This window comes from Lutjanus erythropterus, chromosome 11 (assembly GCF_056507025.1).
Source record: "Lutjanus erythropterus isolate fLutEry1 chromosome 11, fLutEry1.hap2, whole genome shotgun sequence".
Classification (NCBI taxonomy): domain Eukaryota; kingdom Metazoa; phylum Chordata; class Actinopteri; order Lutjaniformes; family Lutjanidae; genus Lutjanus; species Lutjanus erythropterus.
Genome location: NC_139327.1, coordinates 31,602,665 through 31,627,576, shown reverse-complemented (window position 1 = coordinate 31,627,576; position 24,912 = coordinate 31,602,665). Strand labels below are relative to the sequence as shown.

Sequence of the window (24,912 nt, the reverse complement as noted above, 5' to 3'; positions counted from 1 at the left end):
CCTCAGTCACGTTTCCAGTTTAGTTAATTATTGTTTTTTTTTTATTATTTATTTAAAAGTTACATCCATTCATAACTAATCAAGGCTCTTGTGGATCAACCACAAAATAAGTCAGAACCCCTTTCATTAAAAGAATCATTGCCTGTGGGATTGGAGGAGACGTATATAACCACACCCCAAATGGATTAAGGCACCAATTTCCTGCAAGACTGCGACGAGGGCTTCAAAACCCGTCGCGCTTCTTTGTCACGCTCGACGGTGACGTCATCACTGTGCGTCCGCATGATCAGACAACGCACGGTCATGTTTACCGTTTAATTCAGTGAACTGAGGCTTTTGTGCTGTCGCCAAAAAGCTGTCGAATCGCTATTTTTTTTTTTAATGTGCCGTGAATTTATTTTGTAGTTAAGGGTAATTTATTTCAACATGGAGTCCGGAGAGGCTAACGAGGAGAAGACAGCAGGTTCTCTGTCTGCGGCTCAGAGGAGAGCAGAGATCCGGAGGAGAAAACTGCTCATGAATTCAGAGGACAGGATGAAGAGAATCGTGGGCTACGCCAAAAACAACGAGTCTGAAAACAGCGGTATGATGTGATAACTGATCCAGTTTACAATGAGTCTTTTATATTGAAAACATGACGTCAAGTCAAGTCACTGTCATTAATACAGCTCAATACCACTAATTTGCTTCAAGTGGCTTTCACGGCATGACGAGATTACAACACCCTCCATCATTAAATCCTCATTTTGGATGAGCAAAAACGATTTTAACGGCGATAAAAAATGCAAGAAACCTCAGAGAGTGCAAGAGGAAGGGTGCCTATCCTAGGATGGACGCACAGAATAAGCCAGCAGTGAAATTACAATACGGACGATCAGGATGACACAATTGTAGGCAAAGTGTAAAAATACATTAATAAAAGCACTGACAAGTAAAGTAAACAATGGCATCTGCTAAAGGATATATATGATAAGTGAGGCAACAAGTGAACAGTCAGCAGTCCTTCAAGTTGATGTGTTGGGAGAAGGAAAAATGAGCAAACGTAAGGTGGTTAGTACAAGGAAAGGTTCCATACCGCTTTTTCATGTACAATACTGACATCAAACCCACAGCCTCGAGTTTCTGTCAATACCAGTTTCCAAGCTGTCAATAACACAACGATCGAGGCGTTGGTCATTTTAATTTTTGCCTTAAATGTGACCCTAAACCCTAAAATCATCACAGCATTTTGAATACATATTGACATGTTAAATAAAAGCGGTTTAGTTTTGCACCAACCCTGTTGTGTGCTTTGGATTGTTTTTTGAAAGAGACTTGCATGTTGTTGTTTTTTTACTAAGATTATATGAAACAGAAAAGCAGACAATGGTCACATTTGAGAGATTTGCACTAGAGAATTTGTAAGTTTTTGTCCTTTATAAATAAATTTAAGTTAACAATTAAAGGTCCAGTGAGTGTAAGATTTTTAGGGATTTATAGGCTGTATAGGGTATGAATGTAATATAATATAAAGAGGTATGATTTCAGTGATGTAAAATGATCTGAAAATAAGATTTTATTGTATTTTTATGACCTTAGAGCGAGCCTTTCCTATCTACAGAGGGCACAGGTCTTCTTCCATGGAAGCCACCATATTTCACCGCCACATTTCTGCAGTATCTCAGAACAGACCAATCAAACACTGGCTCTGGATATGACCTTTTGCATTTTGCAGGCACTGTAGATTCCCCCAACGCTCTGAAGGGGAGAGTGAGATGACTTGCAATTTGCAATTTGCCAACTGACCTCTAGATGTCACTAAATCCACATACTGGTTCTTTAATAGATGTTATTGTTTCTAGTTGTATCTTATGTTGTCTCACATCTGCAGCCGGAGCGTCCCGGCGTCCCACAGAACCCCACTTTCACCTCGACCTGGACAGGACAGAGCCATGGTCGTCCTCATCATCCCCGAGACCGTCTCCCTTCCTGCCAGAGGCATCCGGGCTCGGCAGTCGCTCCCTCAGCGCCACTCCAGAGAGGAGGGGCTCGCCCCTGCTGGGCTTCAGTGAGCCACTCGGAGGGTCCCTGGAGGACGACAGCGGAGGGATCCGACAGAGGCCGAGGGGGGAGCGGGTATCGGATGACCCCAGCAGCTCTCCGCGTCGAGGCCTCCAGAAGTACCTGTCCCGTTTTGACGATGCCATGAAGCTGCGGGGTCAGCTGGCCAATGAGAAGCCGGCCCAGGACGGAGGGTCTGACTCAGAGGAGTTTGATCCCTTCAGAATCTTCAGGCTCATCGGCAGCGTCCTCCTCGCTATTTTCGTCAGGATTTTTGTCTGCAAATATCTGGTGAGTCTGCTCATGTGATCACTGTGAGATTGGCTCAGTGCTTTTCTTACATGTCACCTGATTACAGTTTAGACCTTAAGATCATTCATGGACCTTCAGTAGCTTATTCACAACATTTAGGGCCAGTGTGTGACTAGCATAATCTAAGTAAGACAATGAAATGGTGGTTATAGGTTTTGAATGAATTGATTGCCTGCAACATGTTCCAAAAAGGCTGGGACATATGACTTGATATATGACTTCAGGTACTGTGTATTTTGTGCTTCATAATGCACCTCGAACTCTTTTACTACGACGCCGTGCTGCTGGAACACATGCAGAACGTGTCTTTGCATTGTCCTGCTGAAATCCAGTGACTTCCTTTAAAAAAAGACGTCATCTGGGTTGCAGCCTGCGTTGCTCCAAAACCTGTATGGACCTTTCAGCATTAATGGGGCCTCTGCAGATGTGACAGTTACCCATGATGCCATGGGCACTTACACACCTCCATACCATCACAGATGCTGGCTTTTGAAAAAAGCTTTTTAACCCAGAGGACGTTCCCTGTCTTTTGCTGCCCCTGTCCCAACTTTTTTGAACTTCTTTGCAGGTATCAAGTTCAGAATGAGTGTATACTTACAAAAAAAATAAGTTTAAATGTTAAATATCTTGTCTTTGTGCTGTATTCAATTGCATACAGGTCGAAATGATTTGCAAAACATGGCATTCTTTTTTTATCTATGTTTTACACAACATCTTAACATTTTTGGAAATGGGGTTATATTTAACTCTATGTGTAGGAGATTTGAAAAAGATTCTACTAGCAAGCATACAGTACCAGAGATTATGAGCTCAGTTTGTCTATATTGTCCTCTCTTTGCAGGTAACAAAAAATCTAGTTGTAATCTTTTTGAACTCCTTAAAAATACACTAGCATCATTTTTCCATCCATATTATTTCTGAGCTCATACTCAAATTCAACAGTCCCGACAAATAGCAAATCATAGTTTTTAGTCATTATATTAAAGTAAGACATCCTTACACTGGTGAAAATTGCAGAAAATTACTGTGTTGAGACATTTTACATTCTGATTTTGTGTTGATACATGTCGTGCGTTGATACGTGATGTTTACAGTCTGAAATCCACCCACATTTAGTTATACTGCATCTGATTACAAGAGACGTGGAACTATTGTGGTAATGTGACTCTATTTTTTGTTTTATTATAGTCAATATTTGCTCCATTTCTGACCCTTGAACTGGCCTACATGGGGTTGTCCAAATACTTTCCAAAGGTGAGTTTGCATTTAATGTTTTATGATCCCTTCCCCATTGTTATATTCTCAAATATAACATGTAGGCAGACAGTGGACTTTGGATGCAAAATTCTTCGATGTGAAGAGATGCATTGGAGATGCGAGTGTGCAAAGTCAGTTCATTGTTTTTCACATTGTTTAGTTTGTCAGAAGTTGTGTCCTATCTATAAATAACCCATTGTCTTTGCTCTGACGTTGCTGCTGGCCACATCTGCAGTGAATGTCATTAAAAGTTAATGTAACCTTGATTGTGACACAGGCACAAACACATAGCCACATATTTGTTATTTTTGATACAGATGTTTTTATTTAAACGTTATGAAGGTCACATACTGCACCTTTTCACAGCACCACAATGAATTATACTGTATATGTCAAAAGCCCAGTAGTATTGTTTAAAGGAATAATCCATTGTTTTTTGTTTCCTTTCTGAGGGAGATAAAAGACTGAAACTGTTTTATTAGCTGGCTCCTGTTTTTAGAAGTGAATAACTGCTGCTTTTGTTTGTTTTCTACCATTTCTATAAAACTTATGTAGTTTTTTTTTTTTTTTTATTGGTTTATTAACTGAAAATGAATAAATAAATTGGATGAATCAACAATGAGAAAATAATCATTAGTTTCAGTCATGCATCATAGTTATACTCTTGTTCCTCCAGGTAGAGAAAAAGGCCCAGACCACTGTGCTGACCGCGGCCCTGTTGCTATCCGGCATCCCTGCTGAGGTCATCAACCGCTCCATGGACACCTACAGGAGGATGGGCGACGTCTTCGCCGACCTCTGCGTTTACTTCTTCACCTTCATCCTCTCACACGAGATCTTGCTGCTCATTGGTTCAGAGACTCCCTGATGTGAACCGGGAGGATCTCAGTAACCCCGCCTCCCCTCCCCCTTATCGATGTCCTCTCCCTGTGTCTCCCATAGCAACCAGGCATGGTCATTTACATCAGCTGACGCGGGTTTGTTGTCGACTGTCTGGAAATGAATCCTCGCTGCCTTATGATCAGGGTCGCGTGTCAGCTGGACCAGTTCTCTTTAATTCAGTGCTTCAGGATTCCACTACAGCTAAGCTACATGTGACCAGAGAGTCCAGTGTTTATTACAGATCTCCAGGTCTGCAGCTGAGAAACAAAAACACAGTTTGTGCGAAGAATGTACAGTGGTATTTATCAAGCTGATTGATATTTATTCGTCAGGTATAGCTCAGAAAATGGTAAATGTCACGTTCAGGCGTGGACAGCAGCACAGATGATCATCAGGTTTGCAGCCACAGACTCCATTTAACTTATGACTGGGAGGCACTGGAGTCCCGTAAGGGCTGAGAGATATTTCTGAAATTCTGATATTGATGCATCTCACAGTATGGAGAAGTTTACCAAATCACACAAAGGAGCGATTAGTAATAATTGCATTTCCAAAAATGAGTATTGCAGTCCTAATAGCGAGTTGGTGCTATAGATTGTATATTAAATAGGTTGAATTCCTATTTAATATACAATCTATGGTTGAAGGAAGTTGTTTCCCCTGCTGCTCCCTCCTTCCTAGACTCGAGGAAGCTCAGGCAGGCTGCAGGAACACCACAGGAGTGCAAGACGAGTGCAACATTTTAATGTGACGATAACAAAAGACAACAAGTCCTCCACTGTGAGTTGATCTGCTGTTTCTGACTGTCAGTTCCCTGTCGATGTAAAGCTAAGCCCACTATCCTAAAGAACAAAAGTCCACTTCTCTGAAAATATACTCTTGACTCTGGACTCAGAGTTCAGCGACTACTTGTCTTACTGCCTGCCAGACTCCATTAAAATGTTGCTCAATTTAACCGTTATAAACATCTACACCTTCTAAAAGATTATTAATGATTTTGTACAACACATAAACAGACACTTGTTCATTTCACTGACATGAAACACTCAAACAATAACACAAGTTACAGGCCAGAATAGAAATTTTAAAGGAGGACACTGCAGCTGTAGCGTTGTTGTCAGTGAAGTGAGAATTTCAACTTAGCATGTTTATTTTATGATTTATTACACTAAATATATTACAGATTTCCTGTTAATGCAGTGAACTGTCATTCAGTGTTATGCATCATAACAAAAACGGACTCAAAAGTGACTTACGTAACATAATTTTGTAAAAAGAAAACCGTATATGTTGATGTTGTCATGACGCAGTTTACTGGAAACTTATCCAGAATTATATCGAATTATCGCCCCGAGTCCTTCTAAAGACCCACCACCAAAGATGGTGTATAAACTGTGCAGGAGTGCCAGGGACACTGTCTCCTCAGCAGGCGCCTGACTGCTGCTAAACCAAAACTGCTGGTAAAATGATGGGAACTACTGAGAAATTTGGAGGTAGCTGATCTAGTAAACAACTACCAACTCCTAAACACTGACTAGAATATCTGTTTGTCGTACTAGTCGGCCCTGCATTGCGTCAGATAGGGTTGGGGTCAGTGCATTTTCTGTTCATGCCATTCAAAACTTGAATCTTAATTAAAAAAAAAGAAAAGAAAATCCACCTCTTGAATTGACTGAACTGAATGAACCACACTGACCCTTGGAATAAAGAGGTTTTGTGGAGTTCTTCCGTTATGATTGACAGTCAGTGACTGAGAGACAGAGTATCATCAGGACTGACTGGCGGTTTCCGTTTCACTCATACCTAATAATCATCATCTCCGCTGATCTGTCGCAGCATCTACACCTCGAGCAGTAGTCCACCATGAGGGTTTGCAGTGATGTCTCAAACAGTAACAATAATGGAGGTCCAACTAAACATTTCCTTTAAGCAAAAGCTTCAAGGACACTCAAATAGTGCAATCTCTTAATTTTTTTTTCTCATGACTGCTTCAACTAGTCCTGCCCTACTGTGCTATGATCGGCTCCTACTACTAGCCATTGTAAACATTGTAAAATATTCTTTTTAAACCCTAAACCATGATCTTTTCCTAAGCCTGCCCAAGTAGTTTTCTTTTCTAAACCTACCCAAACTGCGACTGGAAACTAAATATAACAAGTCAACTAAGTTGATTGTGACATTTGGCTTCCCAACTGCCAATACACTTGCACTCACAGCCAATCAGAGCACAGCAGTTCGAGACCAGGGGGAACGGTCTTGAGGATCTATGGCCCCAACCATGGCTCTGAAATATCAGCAGTCTAACTGTGTTCTGTGCTGATAAATCCACGGAGCTGTCCGTGGTGCTGAAGTAGCAGACACATTTGAAATTGGAACTTTTTTCTCTCAGTCCTGCTCTTCTATCAGTTTCATCTTGAATCTATAACATCAAAAGAGTCACATGATGAGATGGTTCGGTAGTCGCGGGTGAACGTAAGGAACCGGGTCCATCCCCTCTGTTAAGAAGTAACAACATAGTCCACTGCTTTGAGTTTTCTGTCAGAAACAACGAGTTCAGGAAGTAAATATGGAGACATCACAGCATCCAGCTTTCTTTTAACACTCTAACTGTAGGAGAAAAACAGCTGTGTGATCATTTAGATCCATCAGGAAGCGCTGGGTACGCTCTTAGAAACAAAGGTCCTAAGTAGAACCATAAAGGGTTCTTCTACTTGTCCCCATAGGAGAACCCTTTGAAAGAGTTCCAAGTGATATACACAGGAACCAAAGAGTCGTCCACCTGCAACGCAACATAAAGCAACATAAAACAACAAAACATAAACGCAACAGTATCTTTCCACCGTCTAAGAACCCTTTTATATTCTTAGTGTTACCCTTAAGAACCCACATCAGAGGTTCTACTGAAAGCCCTTTTCATTATGGTAGAAAGAACCCTTGATGAAAGAGTTTTTCAAGGAATTTTACAACCCTCTCTGGGGTTCTGTCCACCCTCTAAAGGTGCTAACAAGAACCCACGAGGGGGGTTCCACAACGACCCCTTTTACATTCCAAGGGGTTTCCCCTTTAGAACCCACCAAGGAGGCTCTGCTGAGAACCCTTGATGAAAGAATTCCTCAAGGAATTCAACAACCCTCTCTGGGGTTCTGTCCAGAATCTTTCCACCCTCCACGGGTGCTAACAAGAACCCATGCAAGAGGTTCTACCAAGAATCCTTTTATAATCCAATGCTTTCATCTAGAACCCACCCAGGGGCTTCTATCGAGAACCCTTCTTAATGTCAAGGGTTTTATCTAGAACCCACCCAGGGCTTTCTCCATTTCTCTATATTCCAAGGGTTTTATTTAGTATTTTATCGTGGAGGTTCTAACGAGAAGGGTTTCATCTAGAACCGACCCATGGGGTTCTACTGAGAGCTCTTTTATATTGTGGTACAAAGAACCCCTGACACAACTTTCTTTCAAAATGGTTTCTTAATGGAACCCCTTGTCCTATCCTAGTCTGAACCCCCCTCAAAAAAGAAAACCTTCTTCAGAAGCAAATGGTTCTGGGAAGAACCCTTTTGGAACCCTTATTTTGAGGAGTGCACTACATATGAAAGAAAAACTGAGATCAGGAGTTTTGATCACAGTCCAAATATCCTGAGATGGGGGTGTTACAGAAGGTTCAAGATGGCAAACGTGCTCTGAATACAGGAAATACATGAGTATGAATTGATTGAAAACAAATGATCATTTTGTTGTTTTGAGGTCAGTTATACTCACAGGCCCTCCAGCCTTTGTTTAGTTAGAGATTAAAAATATAGTTTGCTCATTTAAGGACATTAGAGAACATTTCAGAGAATCTGAATTGTTCATCTTGTAACTAAAAAAGTTTGTCTTTTATTATCATTTCCTGATTATTTAAATTTGTGTCCTGAGACCTCAAACTCTCCTTTAATCGGTGGATAAGAATCCTGTGTTTGTGTTGTGACAGATTCCCTCGTAGGAAGTGCTTTAAGTTATATTTTCTGTCGTGATCTTGTCACCCGGTGTTCAGAAGGGTCCACCTATGTTACGAACAAGTTTTCTTCCATTTTGTTTAGGTTGTGAACTCAGAAGAAGCATTTAATCCTTGAACGCGGAGTGTCTTATTTTGCACGGCTGTGAGCTTGAAAACGCAGTGAGCTTCATACAGTGTAGTGTGTACATAATGAAAAGGGCAACTGACGAGAATATTTGGGGGTTTTACTGGAAAGCACTGTCACTGCAAATGAATGTTAGGCAGTGAGAGTTTGTATGAATATTTGTGTTGAGTAATTCTGGTGATGTGTCCTGCTCTGCTTTGTTCAAGCCTCATACATACATGACTTTATATACAGTATACTCTTCGCTTCAGTGCTGTTATGTCCTCTCTCCATACTTTTAGTATCATCCAAATTAATTTATTAGTGTGAATATATTTTTTTTTTCATGTTGTAAATTAATCGGTGTGATTTATCCTACGACTTGTCTGACCTACTTGATTGTTTTTGATAATGTTTACAGAATAACTGTTTTTAATGGCTCTTACAGTATCTTACATATTTGAACTTCAATTACAAAGTTAGTGTTGACATGATGTAAACAGTCTCTGCTTAAAAACGTACACAGGAATGAATAACCGAACAATTCATACCAAATAAATACTACTTGTGTGACATACTTTGTTTCGAGTCTCTTTTCTTTCTCGATTAATTTATGTTATTTATGGGGTTTTGTAACCGGGACAGTGAGTGCACATTACTAAACTGCAGTTGTTTGAAAACCTACTTTCCTGTGATAGTTTGCTTTCAGGCCACGATGAAATTCAGGAAAATGAAACATTACGCATTATATTATACCATGTGTAATTTTGCACATATTTTATGTGTCAAAATATTTATAAAGTATTATAATAATAGTACACAAATATCCTTCATAATATGAAAGTTCCACAAGAATAAAAAATACAATATGTCCCATAGATGAAACAAAACAGTCACAAGCTTAATGAGTGCATCCTATTCGTTTCCCAAATGTCTTTGTTATCACTATTTTCTATTAAATGTTTGCTAGAGCAAAAATATTATGATAAAAGTACTGTAAGAATAAAAAGAATATATATTAATGTAAGTATTACAGGAAAATACTTAAGTACCACCACATATATGGAAGACCTATAGCCCAAAACCCAAAATGAAAAATTATTTTAAAAAGTAAATAAACTACTCAAAAAATAAACATATGTGCCATTAAATGCATCGAAATTATATTAAAAATAAATTTAGGCTTTAATAAATGTAAACAATGTAAAAATAAAAGTGATATTTCTATTTAGAAATGAATAAATACATTTTAATACAAAGATAAATGAATACAGAGGCAAAATTAAACAGAAATATCAATTTATTTCATGTTTTATAAATTCATTAATGCCTACGTTTATTTTTGATATTATGTTTTCTGCATTTTATGATACCTTTTTTCTTATTTATTCTGTTTTAGCTGTCACTAGTGAATTTTTATAATCGTCATTCTGACCTCCCACCGCGCGGTGGCGCTCTACGCTGTTCGCGTACGAGTTTGTGAATTAAAATTGTCGCATTTTTCTGACGTGTAGGTTGAAAGACCACAAACAAGCGTTCACCGCACTACAGTCGTCATTTGTCCGTAAACTAATAACACAGTTTTTACGAGGCCTAACTTTGTGGAGTAACAATGGGACGTGAGTCGAGGTAAGTCGGAGTTATCGGGTCAATCCGGTGCTTTTATCTTCAAGTGAACGATTGTGACTAACTCCTGCAATCGCCAAACTTTAGCTGTTTTAACGCAGATGGCTAATTAGCATGCTAGCTACGACGTCCCGCACATCAACCAACAGTTAACCTCATATAGTCGTGCAGTGTGAATTAAAAAGTTTCTATAACTCTCAGCTAACATGCTTATTATTCTGTTCGGTTCTCAGACACTACAGGAAACGCTCGGCGTCTCGGGGGCGGTCAGGCAGCCGATCAAAGAGTCGCTCTCCGGACAAACGCTCCAAAAAAGACGACCGAGACCGAAGCAGGAGAGAGCGGTCACGGAGCCGAGAGCGTCGCAGGTCCCGGTCCAGAGACAGAAAACGAGCCAGGTGGGTGCTCTTCTGTGCTGTTTGTTAAAAAGAAAAACTGCCGCCGTTTACACACAAAGGAGCCAAACGGTGTTATGTCTAACTAAACCAGCTGCATGTGCGGCCAGGTCTGTTTTCAGTTACAGCCTTAATTAGCGTAATTAGAGCCCGACCGATATTATTAGCCTGGCAATGACCTTTCACAGCTTTATCCGTCTATATTGGCACCAGCATATATATTGTTTTAACAGAATGTAATGCAGATTGTTTTTAGTTGATATCTCTGTAGCTGCCTACAACCCAGGTTTAATATATATTTATTTTGTTGTATTTTATTTATTTATTTTATTTTTTGCTTACTACATCTGAGCCTTTGTCACCCTTCAGATGTGCAAAAACTGCACATTTTGTGACATTGTTGCTTATTGCATCTGTCAGGAGAGGCAGGTAATTGTGGTTATTGGTATTGGCTTGAAAAAATCCATATTGTGCATCCCTAGATTAATCAGTTAGAAAAAACCAACAAATTAAAATATAGGAATTTCAAATTATTTTAGGAGGGTCTGAATTAATTTGTATTTGTTTCAGCTGTTGTATAATAATCACTTTAGATAATGAACAAAGTGTGAAAATACACGCAAAAGTGTTGTGTCCATCTCATATTTTGTGTTTTCATGTCATATGTTTGTCTTTGCTGTCCAGACGCTCCAGGAGCAGAGAAAGGAGGAGGTCCAGAAGCCGAGAAAGGAGAAGGTCAGGCAGCAGGACCCGAGCCCGGAGGTCCCGATCCAGTAGCCCTGGCAAGAGCAGGAGACCAGATGAAAAGTAAGGCTTTTCTAACCCCCTTTCTGTCAGACATTATGACAACTTCAGTTTTCAGCTACTCTCAAAAACTCACAAGAATAAGTTCAACATGCCACTGGTTTTTCTTATTTTCTTTATTGTCATCCCCACAGGTCAAGGAGCAAAGAGAAAGATAGCATTGATCCCTTATCTGACAAGAAAAAGGTTAAAGAGGAGAAAGAGGACGACAAGGTTGTGGATGTAAGTTCGCCACATTACTATGTTCTTACTGACCTCTATAAGGTCGCCACATAGTAGATGGGGAAACATTTCTGATCTTTACTCTGTGTTCATGCAGCAAGACTTTGATCAGAACAAGCTGGAGGAGGAGATGAGGAAGAGGAAGGAGCGTGTGGAGAAGTGGAGGGAAGAGCAGAGGAAGAAGGCCATCGAAAACATCGGCGAGATCAAGAAAGAACTGGAGGAGATGAAGCAGGGCAAGAAGTGGAGCCTGGAGGATGATGATGGTGAGGAAGCACTGATTAAAGTAATGACTATAAACAACCTACCAGTGAGTCATGCTAACCCCCTGAAAAATTGACTAAAGTATCTCTCTTCAAAGCATATTTTATATTTTTATTATTATTATATATATTTTAATTGTCAGTCAAACAATAATTATTTCTCATCAAACAATAATATGATATTTTACTGTTGTTTACTTAATAAAAACAACAAAGTATCTGTAGACTGTATGCAGCAGATGTAAGGAATTTGTACTTAATAGCTAATGTAAGTTTTAATTGATTAATAAACTTGTATCAGCTAACTGATCACTTGCCAGTACTGACATTGGCCTTTTAATTAACTCCTCATTTCAGACGACGATGAGGATATTTCAGCTCCAATGGAGGGTGACGATGACGAAGATGGGGAAGGAAAGGGGGACAGGAAAGACAAGGAGATAAAGGAGGAGAAGAAAGACGAGGGTGATAAGGAGAAGGAGACTCCCATGGAGCAACAGACAGAGGACGACGATGTGGATCCTCTGGACGCCTACATGGAGGAGGTGAAACAGGAGGTGAAGAAGTTCAACATGGGAGCCATGAAAGGAAATGATAAGGTGAGCGTGAAGGGAAAAGAATGTGTGACTGTAACTGACCTCCAACAAAAACCAGGAGGAACTCAAGCAATACAGTGTTGCTAGTTGCATAATGAAACAGTCTTGATTTGATACTGATGCCTGTACATAACTTTCTAAAGCAAACAAGACCATCAACAAGAAGACAGGCTGTTTCTGTATGGTTGTTCTTGATGTCTGCCACTGGGCCACTGAAATCAGATAAAACAAACCTGTGTTTACCTTTTTTGAGACAAAGTTACAGTGAGTAGTATATTGGTCAGTTAAAAAGAAGCAGGAGTAGATTTTTATTTAGATATTTTTTATTTTTGACATTGACAGTTGCAAAACTTTTTTGAAACGTTTTTGTCCACAGGGGCCTCCAAAATTAATAAAGTATGAAAGTTCTTTGTAGGTAGTGTCTTGTTTTTGTTTTAATGCATTTTAAAACATTTGATAGCAGAATAGCAGAGGGTTATTAGCAGTTGCTACACGTCACAAACTACAGTGGCCTGTAGTTTTCAACAGAACAGCCAGTAAAAAAGGCACACTGACTCCCACTGTGAATTTAGGGGGACATATCATAGCAGATAGTGAACATAATCCCACTGTATAAAAAATCAACCACACTGTCAATAAGACATTACATTGGCTGTAAAACCTTTATTTTAATTATTGTAAAATTTTGTTCATGTATGTTTTTTTGAAACTCAACAGAAAGGAGCAATGACGGTAACCAAAGTGGTGACAGTTGTTAAAACCAAGAAGGGACCCCACACTCACAAGAAGAAGGGCGAGCTGATGGAGAATGACCAGGATGCTATGGAAGTAAGTTGTTTTTTTGTTTTTTGTCACCCCACAGATGACTCTTCTTCAGCTAAAAGTGATTTTTTTTATTCCCCCAACTAACATAGACCACTCTTCTTTGAGATTTAAATTGTGTACCATCAAAAATATTTTTGTTTTCTGGGTCTTTCATGTATTAAATACAGACTGTTATTTGGATTCTAATCAGGCAAAAAGCTTCTCCTGATGGCACACACTTCTAACTGTCCAACTGTGTTTGACAGTACTCATCAGAGGAGGAGGAGGTGGATCTGCAGACGGCTCTGACGGGCTTCCAGACTAAACAGAGGAAGATCCTCGAGCCTGTTGACCACGGGAAGATCCAGTACGAGCCGTACCGCAAAAACTTCTATGTGGAGGTCCCAGAGCTCGCCAGGATGACTCAGGAAGGTCAGTAAACTGAAGAACTGAGCTCTTATCACACCACTGATATTTTTAATGCGAAAAGCTGTCATATATCCCTTAGCATAAGGTTAAACATTTAACATCCATGTTGTGTAAATGTAATTTTAGCTGCACATCCAAATTCAAGCTTCTGCTGTCAGGTTTTATTATTATTTTGTGTTGGCAAAGTTCTTAATGTAACACTGATGCATTGAACAATTCAGGGTTCAACATTGGTTTTTTTTATATATATTGCCTGAAATGACATTTTTACTTGCCCTTTTACAAACTGTTTTATTACCTGTTTTTAAATAACAACAAAGACTAATGTGAATGATCATGTTTAATCTAGGGCTACGACATCTATAAAATGTCAGAAATAATGAGAAATCTCCATATTTGGGAGAGAAAAACAGCATTTTTGCCTGGTTGGGCAACTGAGTTTCCAGATTTATGTGCCTGTCATGGCATTTTACTTGCCCTGAACAAGCGAACAGTCCTTGTTGTTGAGCCCTGAAAATGTGTCAGAATGTGTTTACAGAACAAAAACTCAGCTGTTGTATTGGTACCAATGTTCAACGTTTCAAATCTAAATTATGCATGTGCAATATGTGCAATAATAAAAAAAAAAAAACTGCACCACACTGAGACTATTCATTCAGTTTCTACTGTGGCAATTAATTGTTGTTTATATTTTGGGTCATTAAATTTGTTAGATGGATGTTTTATGTTGACACAGGTTTTTGGCAACCTTAAGATAAATTAAACTCAGGATAAACAGAAGCCTTCAGTTTTGAAGGGATGGTAGAAACCACCGTGACAAACTTCGATCATTGCCTTTTAGTATTCAGAATACCTTTCTTTGTAAACCTTCACTGTTCATCTAACATCTGTCTGCTTGTCTGGTTTTAATCTATACAGATGTAAACGCGTACAGGCTGGAACTGGAAGGGATTACTGTCAAAGGAAAAGGTTGTCCCAAGCCCATCAAGACCTGGGTGCAGTGTGGGGTGTCCATGAAGATCCTCAGTGCTCTGAAGAAGTGAGTCTGACTGATTGTGACTGCAGTTTTGAGAGAAATATCCTCATTTACTAATGATTTTGCCAATGGAAAATAGATAATCACTTTCTTGAAAAGATAGTTTAGACAGTGTGCAAGTTCAAGTGCAGGGAGCAGCTTTAATTTTGAAAATATGAAATTAAGTTTTTTGTTTTGAACTGGATGAGAAGTTTCAGGTAATGCAGCTGTATCATGACATGTCTTAAAACATTATTAAGAAAACACACGTGTGTGCCGAAACAAAAACCATAACAGAAATAACCTTTAAAAAAGTCTACCCATGGATATCCCATTCAATCTGTCCTTTTAATGCTTTATAAAAGTTAATAGCATTTTCCCTCTCTCATTTTCAGCTGAATCTCATATTAATTTTTACACAATTCTTGTAATTTCTTTCTCCCAAATGTACACAGGCACAGCTACGAGAAGCCCACCCCCATCCAGGCCCAGGCAATCCCCGCCATCATGTCGGGCCGTGACCTCATTGGCATCGCCAAGACCGGCAGCGGGAAAACCATAGCCTTCCTGCTGCCCATGTTCCGACACATCATGGACCAGAGGCCCCTGGAGGAGTCTGAGGGGCCAATCTGTAAGGAAGAGATCATTTTATACTTCCTTTAGGCAGCAGTCTTTACAGAAATGTTCCCATTTCTATTGATTATATTCAAGAATTCATAGAAACAATAACTGAAGTGTTTTGAGACAGAAAGGAAGAGCTTGGATTGGTGGAAGTGGAGTTTTGATGTCCTCCTCCTCTTGTGCTTTACAAAGACTTGGTTTAGGGCTCAAATGTAGGTCAAAGGAAGACTAAAATAGGACCCATTTAATAGGAACCCACTGGCTGTTATGCCTCCGTAATCTTTTTAATCTTCTTTATCAGCCATCATATGAGTCATTAAAGTCAATATTACTTCAGTCAGTGTTCTTGGCAAAATCGGGTTGCCTCAATTTTCAGACTAAAAAAGGATAATATAATAAAAGATGAAACACATTCTCTGTTCTCATCCTGTTTTCCTCCCTCTGCCACAGCTGTAATCATGACTCCGACCAGAGAGTTGGCTCTGCAGATCACCAAGGAGTGTAAGAAGTTCTCTAAACCACTAGGGCTCAGGGTGGTGTGTGTTTATGGCGGCACGGGTATCAGCGAACAGGTAAAAAACCAACAACAACAACAACACACACACACACTAATGTTGCCTGTTCATTTCATTTCTCAAGGGCTTTAACTGGCCAACAATGATTAGGGTTCTGCTGTAGTAGGTGTTACACCGTGTTCAGCATACATCGATTGTATCATTTCCCCACCTAAGCGTGTTATCAATACTCAGTCAGATACCGGTGCTACATTTATGAACTGAACGTGTCTGCTCTGTGCAGCAGCAGCAGCAGCAGAGTCCTAGAAGTCAGATTTCAAACCTAACGCTGGCAGCAAATTGCAGCCTGATATGAGGTTACTTGACAACTGGATTTGGTTGCACAGGCTGAAATCTGTTCTGAGGGTGAGAAGTGTGACTCTACGTCATGTCTGTGGACGTCAGCTACAATTGTTGCCATCAGTGTTGGGGATGTTTGATAGAGCTGGCAGCTCAAATCTTAATCATTAACCAACCAACTTAGCATTTGTTTTGTTCAAAGTAAGGCGAAGATGTAACATTACAGATCAAAGTAAACGCTCTAATTTAACAGATCTTGAGTGTCATTGCTCACATCTTTTCTTGTAAAATCTCTGGTGTGATCAGTTGCATTGGCATTGTCACAAGGTTATTAACTGGTGGGAAAATTTCTTTGCCATGGCATCCCTAACAGTTGTTTGATTCTCCAAGTCCGCAGCAGCTAAGTAGAGGAAAATATTACACAGTAATACACAAGGTCACTGTGATGGTGCAGCAAAGTCCTTGATGAATGATCCAACCAGAAGGCCCGAGTTGAACATCATGGTGTTATGTGATACAGTACACACAAGTGGACTTCATGTCGTGTATTCATGCCATGTTGTCATGTTTGAACTTTGAACTTTTCATTAATCCTATCAGCTGTTGTTGTTGTTGTTGGCCAGATTGCTGAGCTGAAGAGAGGAGCTGAGATCATCGTGTGCACACCGGGGAGAATGATCGACATGCTGGGGGCCAACAGCGGTGAGTTCACACACTTTGACCCTCTCACTTCTTTACTCTGATGCTCATTTTGAAGCCTTCTGAGCCTTTTGTTAATTTCCTTGCATGGAATGGCTTATAATATAATAACGTACATAATGAACCAAGTCAGTACCACTTACTAAACTGTTGACATTATTTGACCACCTTTGGGATCAGTCATATCTACAAGACAGTGGTGTGTTTCCTGAAGATCAGGGAAGTACAGGTAGGTGGACCTGGTGCTGCCTCCGTGGTTCCTCAGACTCAAAGCCAGAGACGACCGAAATGTTTGTTGTAACGTGGGTGTATGAGGATCTGTAATTTGAGATGTTAAATGAGAGGTGATCGAATGCTCAGTCAGGGTTCTACAGTGTTACTGTTTATACTCTCATGAATGAATTCAAACTGCCTAGAACAGATGAACTTACATCTTGATTCAAAGCACAATTTCCACTTATTTTTACAGATCTCACCTCCTTAATTTCTCCCTAATTATGTCTAATTTGCAGCTTGTGTGGTTTCTGCAATAAATATCAATGTAGAGCCCTGTAAGCACTGAGCATTTGCATAAAAATGTGAAGAACTACTTGGAAATGTTTTTAGAAACGTTGTTATATTTGCTGACCTTTGTTGATTGTGCATTATTTAACTCTTTAATGAGCAGTCATTGCACTGTAATAGAAGGGCTTTTTGTTGTTTCCACACATGCGAGGTAATCTGTAATTTGTTTCCCTTGTAGGTGAAAAGGCGCTTGGTCAGATAATGCTTGATGGGGCTCCATCTCTTGTATTGTATCTTGAGGCTGTTTTCTGACTTTTACAGGTCCCTCATGCCCCTGAGATGGTACGCAAGACCAGAGTCAACCAAAACAAACAAAAAAGAATGAAATATAAATAAAATAAAACCATGGCCTCTTGAAATTAGTCTTCAGAACAATATGCTCAATTAGGATGTCTTGTTTTTGTTGTCAAGTAATGTGAAGTAGTCTTAACCCTGAAAAAGGTGTTTGGTAGATTAGTGTTTTTTGAAGAAGGCAGGACTGATGTTGAACTGTTTTCCTCATGCTCCTCTCTATCGATGTGTAGGTCGAGTCACCAACCTGCGCAGAGTTACATATGTGGTGCTGGATGAAGCAGACAGGATGTTTGACATGGGCTTCGAGCCACAGGTGGGTGTCATCCAGGTTTATACTTTAGCATGCAAGGATGCACGATAATATTGGCACGTCATTGGTATCAGCCAAAGGCTTTAAAATGAACATTTCTGCTGATATGACAGACCAATAAGATGACGCTTTAAGTATACTTGTGCAACACAAGTATGTTTTCAGTGATTTTAGGGTGTTTGTACTATGATTTGGCTTTTTGTTAAAATTTTCCAACCCCCTGAGCAATTCATGTGAGCAGTGAGTTCACTATGTTAAGAACACTGTGTACGTCGCTACGTCCTTAAAATAAACAAAATACATGTACAAAATATTAGGAAAGGAAATATTTTTAGTACTGTCATTGTAAATGAAAAAAATAAAACCATACACATTCTGAATCCAAGTTTCTCTCTTTTACCAAACTAAGATAAGTTTAATTGCCTTGTTAACTCATTTCTAATGACACACTTCATTCAAAATCGACAGAATAAGAAGAAAGAAAGTCAACAAAACCATTCTGGTCAGTCTTTCTGCTGTTCAGCAATCACCAAATCTGGCTTGATGGGAATAAACCCTTAATTCACTGAGTTAGATGCCTGATGCTGCACTTGTTATCTTTACATTTACAGCAGCCCCAGAAAGGGAGCAGTCAAAATTTCATATTTTGTTTCTTGCCATAAAGAGCAGCCTTCATGTAAACAGTGATGGATAGATTCCTCTGTTACCTTGGGTTTTATGTTGCCCAGCTAAGAAACATAAGATAAAAAGCAAGATAAAAAAAATCGTGAATGAGTAGACAAACTTCACTAACCTCCAGGTGTCGTCTGCTTCCTTCAGGTGATGCGTATTGTGGACAACGTGCGTCCAGACCGTCAGACGGTCATGTTTTCAGCCACCTTCCCCAGAGCCATGGAGGCGCTAGCTCGTAGGATCCTGTCTAAACCCATTGAGGTCCAGGTGGGAGGCCGCAGTGTCGTGTGCTCTGACGTGGAACAGCACGTGGTAAATGGTCTACGTTTCATCTCATCTCACTGATGATGATTTATTTAGAGAACACATTTGGTGTCATTGTCCTCCAGTGCTGGTTTACCAGTATTATAGTTGAGTTTTTGTCAGATTATTTTTTATTTTATTGTGGTAAAGCAGTCCAAATCAGACCCCTCTCTCCTTTTACATTTGCTTCTGTAGCTGGTGATTGAGGAGGACAAGAAGTTCCTGAAGCTGCTGGAGATTCTGGGTCACTACCAGGAGAAGGGCTCAGTCATCATCTTTGTTGACAAGCAGGAGCATGCAGACGGGCTGCTGAAAGACCTGATGAAGGCCTCTTACCCCTGCATGTCACTGCACGGAGGTGAGGGCTCACCGGTGACATATTGGTGATATTTGGATATTTATACAGTTTGAGGAGCAGTTTATATGGATTATAGCAATCCAGACTTCTAAAGTCCACAGAGTTGACTGTGTAAATGTATTAAGAAATGAATTCATTCCAATGTAAGAAATTAAGAATACCTGGTTAAGATGGATAGATTTCTGTCACAGCAAAGTCTGAATCTGAGACGCTGGATTTCTGAGCTTTCTGAGCTTGATTAGATCTCCATTAGAAGTATATGTTTGTGTTTAGAAACAATTTAATGGGGAAGGGAATGTCAACCAATAATCGGAGGATCCTAAAAACAAGAAATGGTTATTTTGGACCAAACAAACAATGCCAAAATCGTAAAAGTTTCAACATCATGGCAGTAATGTGTCTCAAATGTGAATGACTCACAAAAAACTCTTCTTCGGGATTCAGAGAGAATAAATATATTCAGTTTCACAGGCTCTGATACCTGCCTTATTATAAACCTGTAGACAGATGGAGGTGAAATAACCCATTTTGAAGAGTGTCTAATGACTTCTTTCTGCCAAGAATCTGTTTATTATTTGGTCTTTCATGTTCCTTTTCTGTCGTCCTCGTAGGAATTGACCAGTACGACAGAGACAGCATCATCAATGACTTTAAGAATGGAGCGTGTCGTCTGATGGTGGCCACCTCTGTGGCAGCCAGAGGCCTGGACGTCAAGCAGCTGATCCTGGTGGTCAACTACAACTGTCCCAACCACTACGAGGACTACGTCCACAGGGCCGGACGCACGGGCCGAGCAGGCAACAAGGTCTGCTACTTAAAACTGACTTTATGTTGTGTTGAGTGTGTTTTTTGGTGGTTATTTTTAATAATGTGGAAGTTTATATAGTTAATCATCTCTACATCTTGTTTCTTCTTCCAGGGCTACGCCTACACCTTCATCACAGAGGATCAGGTCCGCTATGCAGGTGATATCATCAAAGCCTTGGAGCTGTCCGGCTCTCCTGTCCCGCCTGAACTGGAGCAGCTTTGGGCCTCATTTAAAGACCAACAGAAAGCGGTAAGATGAGGGAAAGAGGGGATCTGAAACAGTCTGTGTGCATTAAAGCAACTATTAATTTTAAGGCTTCAGGAGGCAGCATGTAGTCGCAGCGGGAGATAATTGTTTTAATTTCTGAAATTTGAACCACTGTTATCATCAGAAGAAGAAGACCAAATCTGGTTTAGAAACTTGTGAAAACTTTACTTTGTCAAAAATGGTCTCCTACGTAAGAATTAAATCTACTTTTTCCCTTTACTTTCCTTTTTCTCTTCTTTGACCCCGCCCTTCATCCGTGCAGGAGGGTAAGACCATTAAGAGCAGCAGCGGCTTCTCAGGAAAAGGCTTCAAGTTCGATGAGACAGAACATGCCCTGGCCAATGAGAGAAAGAAGTTGCAGAAAGCTGCTCTTGGACTCCAGGACTCTGATGATGAGGACGGAGCCTTGGATGTGAGTAACATTCAAATTTGAGACAACTCTGATTTTATTGGCAACAAAATGCAGCGCTCACCCGTTTCTGAGCATCATGTTGAAGTTTAATTTACTTTTTGGTATCTTAAAGATGTCATCCTCCCAGGATACGAGTACAAAAACCATACTAATTGATCATGTAAGCACTCCAACACATCTCAATCATCTCCTCTCCTCAGATTGAGGAACAAATCGAGAGCATGTTCAACTCTAAGAAGAGGGTGAAGGATCTGTCAGCTCCCGGGGCGGCCACCGGTACGACGGGAGCAGTTGCCGCCACAGCGACCGTCCCCGGAGGGCTGCCAGGCCTCGGGCCTACGTCTGCTGGAAACATCCAGAAGCTGGAGATGGCCAAGAGGCTGGCGCTCAAGATCAACGCTCAGAAAAACCTGGGCGCCGAGGCTCAGGTACGTCAAACAGAGATCACATATGTCACATGTGTTTTAGTTATTATCTATTAAAGAGACTAGTAAACTATTATACTGGATAAATAATATTTATTATACTAGTGGTCGTGTGTCTGTGTTACCAGCGGGCCTGGAGCTTCACTGCAGCTAATCTAACATACTACTGGACCCATCAGCCTAAAATCTTTTCTGCACATTTGTGACTGTATGTTCAAGGATCTCTCATGGCTGTAGTGATTCACATTTTTTGAAAAATCTTGAAAAACCTTTTTAAAACATGTATATAATCAATATGGACTACTGTCGCGAGTTACCAAGAGATTTCCACCTCAGTCTGTCTTCTTCTTCCATTCATTTCATGTGTTTTTTCTGTATTCTCTGGTCAGTTTGTGTTTGATGTGTCAAGATCTTTCTTTCTCCACACGGACCAAATTAAGTCAAACTGGTTTTCTTTTCATGTACAGGACGTGATGCAGCAGGCCACCAACGCCATCTTGCGGGGCGGCACCATCATGACACCCTCGGTGTCAGCCAAGACCATTGCGGAGCAGCTGGCGGAGAAGATCAATGCCAAGCTGAACTACACCCCTGTGGAGAAGCTGGAGGAGGAGCGGCAGGCGGCTGAACAGGCCGAGACCATCAAGAGATACGAGGAGGAGCTGGAGATCAACGATTTCCCTCAGGTCAGCCACACGCAGAGCAGGGCTGTGCTAAAATATTCATTCCTTTTTTATTTTTCAGCTTTGTTTTTGCATTTCTTCTCTGCCAAGTGGGGTTCAGTAGCACTCGCTGTTTGCTCTCTTTTAACTTTCCCTCATTAATGAAGGAGCAACAGAGAAATGACAAAATATAGACTTTCAAAGCAACAATATATAGTTGAGTTTGTGGAGCACAACAACTTATTAATCTTTGGTTGTTTTTAGTAACTTTTTCTGCTCCCATTCAGGAATTAATTCATTTATTTGTATAGTGCCAACACATAAAGTTAGCGTATTCTTTATAAACCCAGTTGTACTCACCAACAGCACTGAGTTAACAGTGATGAGGAAAAACTTGAAACGTAGAGCAGGTCCAGGATTTTGTTAAAAGTCTCACAAAAGTTGGTTTCAAATCTTAAGTATTTCTATATAACACACAGTGTCCATCATTATTAAATATAAAGGTCAGAAAACAGTAATTTATTAATTGTTTAGCACTGATTCACAGTGTTGGCAACTAGGGCCCAACCAATTTTGGATTTTTGGGGCAGATACAGATATTAGGAAATTAAAAAAAACTATAAATAAAGAACACAAATCTTAACCTTAAACCTGAATCAAGAAAAAGAATCAAACATACAAAGAATGCTGCCTATAAAGATAACAGATAAAACAGTCTGCATTATCACTGTTTAAGAAATCATATAAGCTTATTTTGGACAGCACGTATGTAGATGTATGATGTAGATCGATCTGAACTGTGATAAGCCAATCTTGGCCTCATTATATCAGTGAATTGATAGATTGGTTGTGCTCTAGTGGGAACACAAGAATATCCTCACAGCTGTCATCAGACTTTGATTCAGATGTTGCTAAATCATGATTTGTGCTCAAAAGTACATGACATCACCTTTGTCCAACTGAGAAAAACAGCAGAGAAACCTCACATTAGAAACGATCAAAACTGTCCCAAGATTGGCAGACAACTGTTTTCACAGAGGACCTCATTGCTCAACACAAAAAAGATTGTGAAATTCCTATGTCCTCTGCTTTAAAGGTGTACAAGCAATTCTGTTCTGTTCTGAGTTTCAAGGTTGTCAAATACCGACGCTTTGTTTTTACCCTGATCGTTAATCACTTTTTAAATTGTAAGATATTAGTATCATTGTACTGTTTTTTAAAAAAATGTTCCACATTCTGTTGTTCCCCAGACTGCCAGGTGGAAGGTGACGTCTAAAGAAGCTCTGCAGAGGATCGGTGAATACTCTGAAGCCGCCATCACCATCAGAGGAACCTATTTCCCTCCGGGCAAAGAGCCCAAGGAGGGAGAACGCAAGATCTACCTGGCTATTGAAAGTATGTGTCATGGAAATTATTTTTCAGTCTTAATTCTCAAAGAATTTTTACACTTTACTACAAATGCTGCAACTCCCACTTTTTCTTTTAGCGTCATTTTTTTTTAACTACCTATCAGTTTCCTCTTTTCTTGTGCTTGATAGAACAGTTTATGTGCTGTATATTAACGTTGCGTTTGTTTTCTAGGTGCAAATGAACTGGCTGTGCAGAAAGCTAAAACCGAGATCACACGGCTTATCAAGGAAGAGCTCATCAGATTAGTAAGTATCTTCAATAACCAGGACTGAATATCCTGCTATGACGCTAAATAGGAACCTGTTTCAGATCAGTCTGTTGGAGCAGGAAACTTAAAACATGGCAGCTTTGTTTTTAGCAAATATCTATGACATATGTTGCTAATTTTTTTCCCCCCCTTTACAGCAAAATTCCTACCAGCCGACGAGCAAAGGCCGATACAAAGTGTTGTAGAGGAGGAATCGAGGCTCGCTGGAGGAGATTCCACCTTTCAACAGTCTTCTGTCATCTCCACACTGTCATTAAAGTGGTTGAGGAATATTTTAGTCTATATTTTTAATAATGTTTCTTTCAATTCCCCCAGTTTAGTGTATGGCTTTGTTTTTTTTTTTTCCTTTGTCATCTCTGTACCTCAGTTGAGTTTCTGGTAATTTTATATGTACAGACAATTAATATTAAAATGTCTGATGCCATTTTGACCTCCAGTGTCATTGAACCATCACCAGTCTACAATCTGTGATGAGTCTTTAAAGGGACAATTCATCACAAAATCAAAAAAACAACGCATTTTTCCACTTACCTGTAGTGCTTTTTCTTTGGGATAATCCACACACCACGTTGTGAACAGATCCGTAGATTATCTTTAGTAACTGGGTCAGGATTTCTGGGAAGTGACGTTGGCTTTTGAGTTTTTAAAATTTAGCTTTTGGTGCTTTGAATACAAGCTGACAGCCATCTAGTTCAAATATATTGAGAGAAGGCTGGTATCTCCAAAACTCGGCAGCTCAGATTAAAAATAGATGGATAAATAGCATTAAAAGCTTAAGGAAAAATATGTATATTTCATTTTGGGATGAACTGTCCTTTTAAATAAAATACTTTTTTTTCTTTAATGTTATATTTTGGGTCAGATTTCACCCTGTTGTATGTACAAGCAACATACCAACCAATGTCTTTTACGAAGATGAAAGATGTTTTTACTTTTCCTCACAATAAAACAATGTGTTGCTATGGAGATGAATTTGTCCTGCTGTTTGCATTAACAAATCTGGTAGATACTGTGTACAACTGTTTAAATTATTCAATAGGCTTTCGTTTGTATATTATTCATCAGTAGTGCAGTTTGGTAGGCACTGAAACTGGATTATGGCTCAAATTCAGGGCTGTGACATTTAAAAAATAAACTGGATTTTACAGCTTTTTTGCCGCTTGTTGCTTGTAAATAAACACTTTTGTGGGTTTTTAAAGTGAAAACGGCGTTTTGGATGTGAGAGTGGTACAGGAGGT

The 24,912-nt window shown here is 39.8% G+C and overlaps 2 protein-coding genes across 2 annotated transcripts; both read left to right on the top strand.

The window, feature by feature from the left end:
• Positions 1 to 270: 270 nt before the first annotated feature.
• camlg (calcium modulating ligand) lies at positions 271 to 4,767 on the top strand. Its single transcript, XM_084730375.1, has 4 exons — positions 271 to 583; positions 1,871 to 2,331; positions 3,541 to 3,606; positions 4,286 to 4,767. Exons 1-4 carry the CDS (start codon positions 427 to 429, stop codon positions 4,475 to 4,477), a joined length of 876 nt encoding a protein of 291 aa, XP_084586501.1. The 5' UTR covers positions 271 to 426; the 3' UTR covers positions 4,478 to 4,767.
• A 5,320-nt stretch (positions 4,768 to 10,087) lies between these two features.
• On the top strand, positions 10,088 to 24,826 carry ddx46 (DEAD (Asp-Glu-Ala-Asp) box polypeptide 46). Its single transcript, XM_084729962.1, has 23 exons — positions 10,088 to 10,222; positions 10,453 to 10,617; positions 11,299 to 11,421; positions 11,553 to 11,640; positions 11,738 to 11,906; positions 12,261 to 12,502; positions 13,217 to 13,327; positions 13,570 to 13,735; positions 14,651 to 14,771; positions 15,203 to 15,378; positions 15,819 to 15,940; positions 16,846 to 16,924; positions 18,010 to 18,092; positions 18,909 to 19,073; positions 19,260 to 19,422; positions 20,034 to 20,227; positions 20,342 to 20,479; positions 20,760 to 20,909; positions 21,110 to 21,337; positions 21,802 to 22,020; positions 23,247 to 23,391; positions 23,578 to 23,651; positions 23,812 to 24,826. Exons 1-23 carry the CDS (start codon positions 10,206 to 10,208, stop codon positions 23,857 to 23,859), a joined length of 3,186 nt encoding a protein of 1,061 aa, XP_084586088.1. The 5' UTR covers positions 10,088 to 10,205; the 3' UTR covers positions 23,860 to 24,826.
• Positions 24,827 to 24,912: the final 86 nt, after the last annotated feature.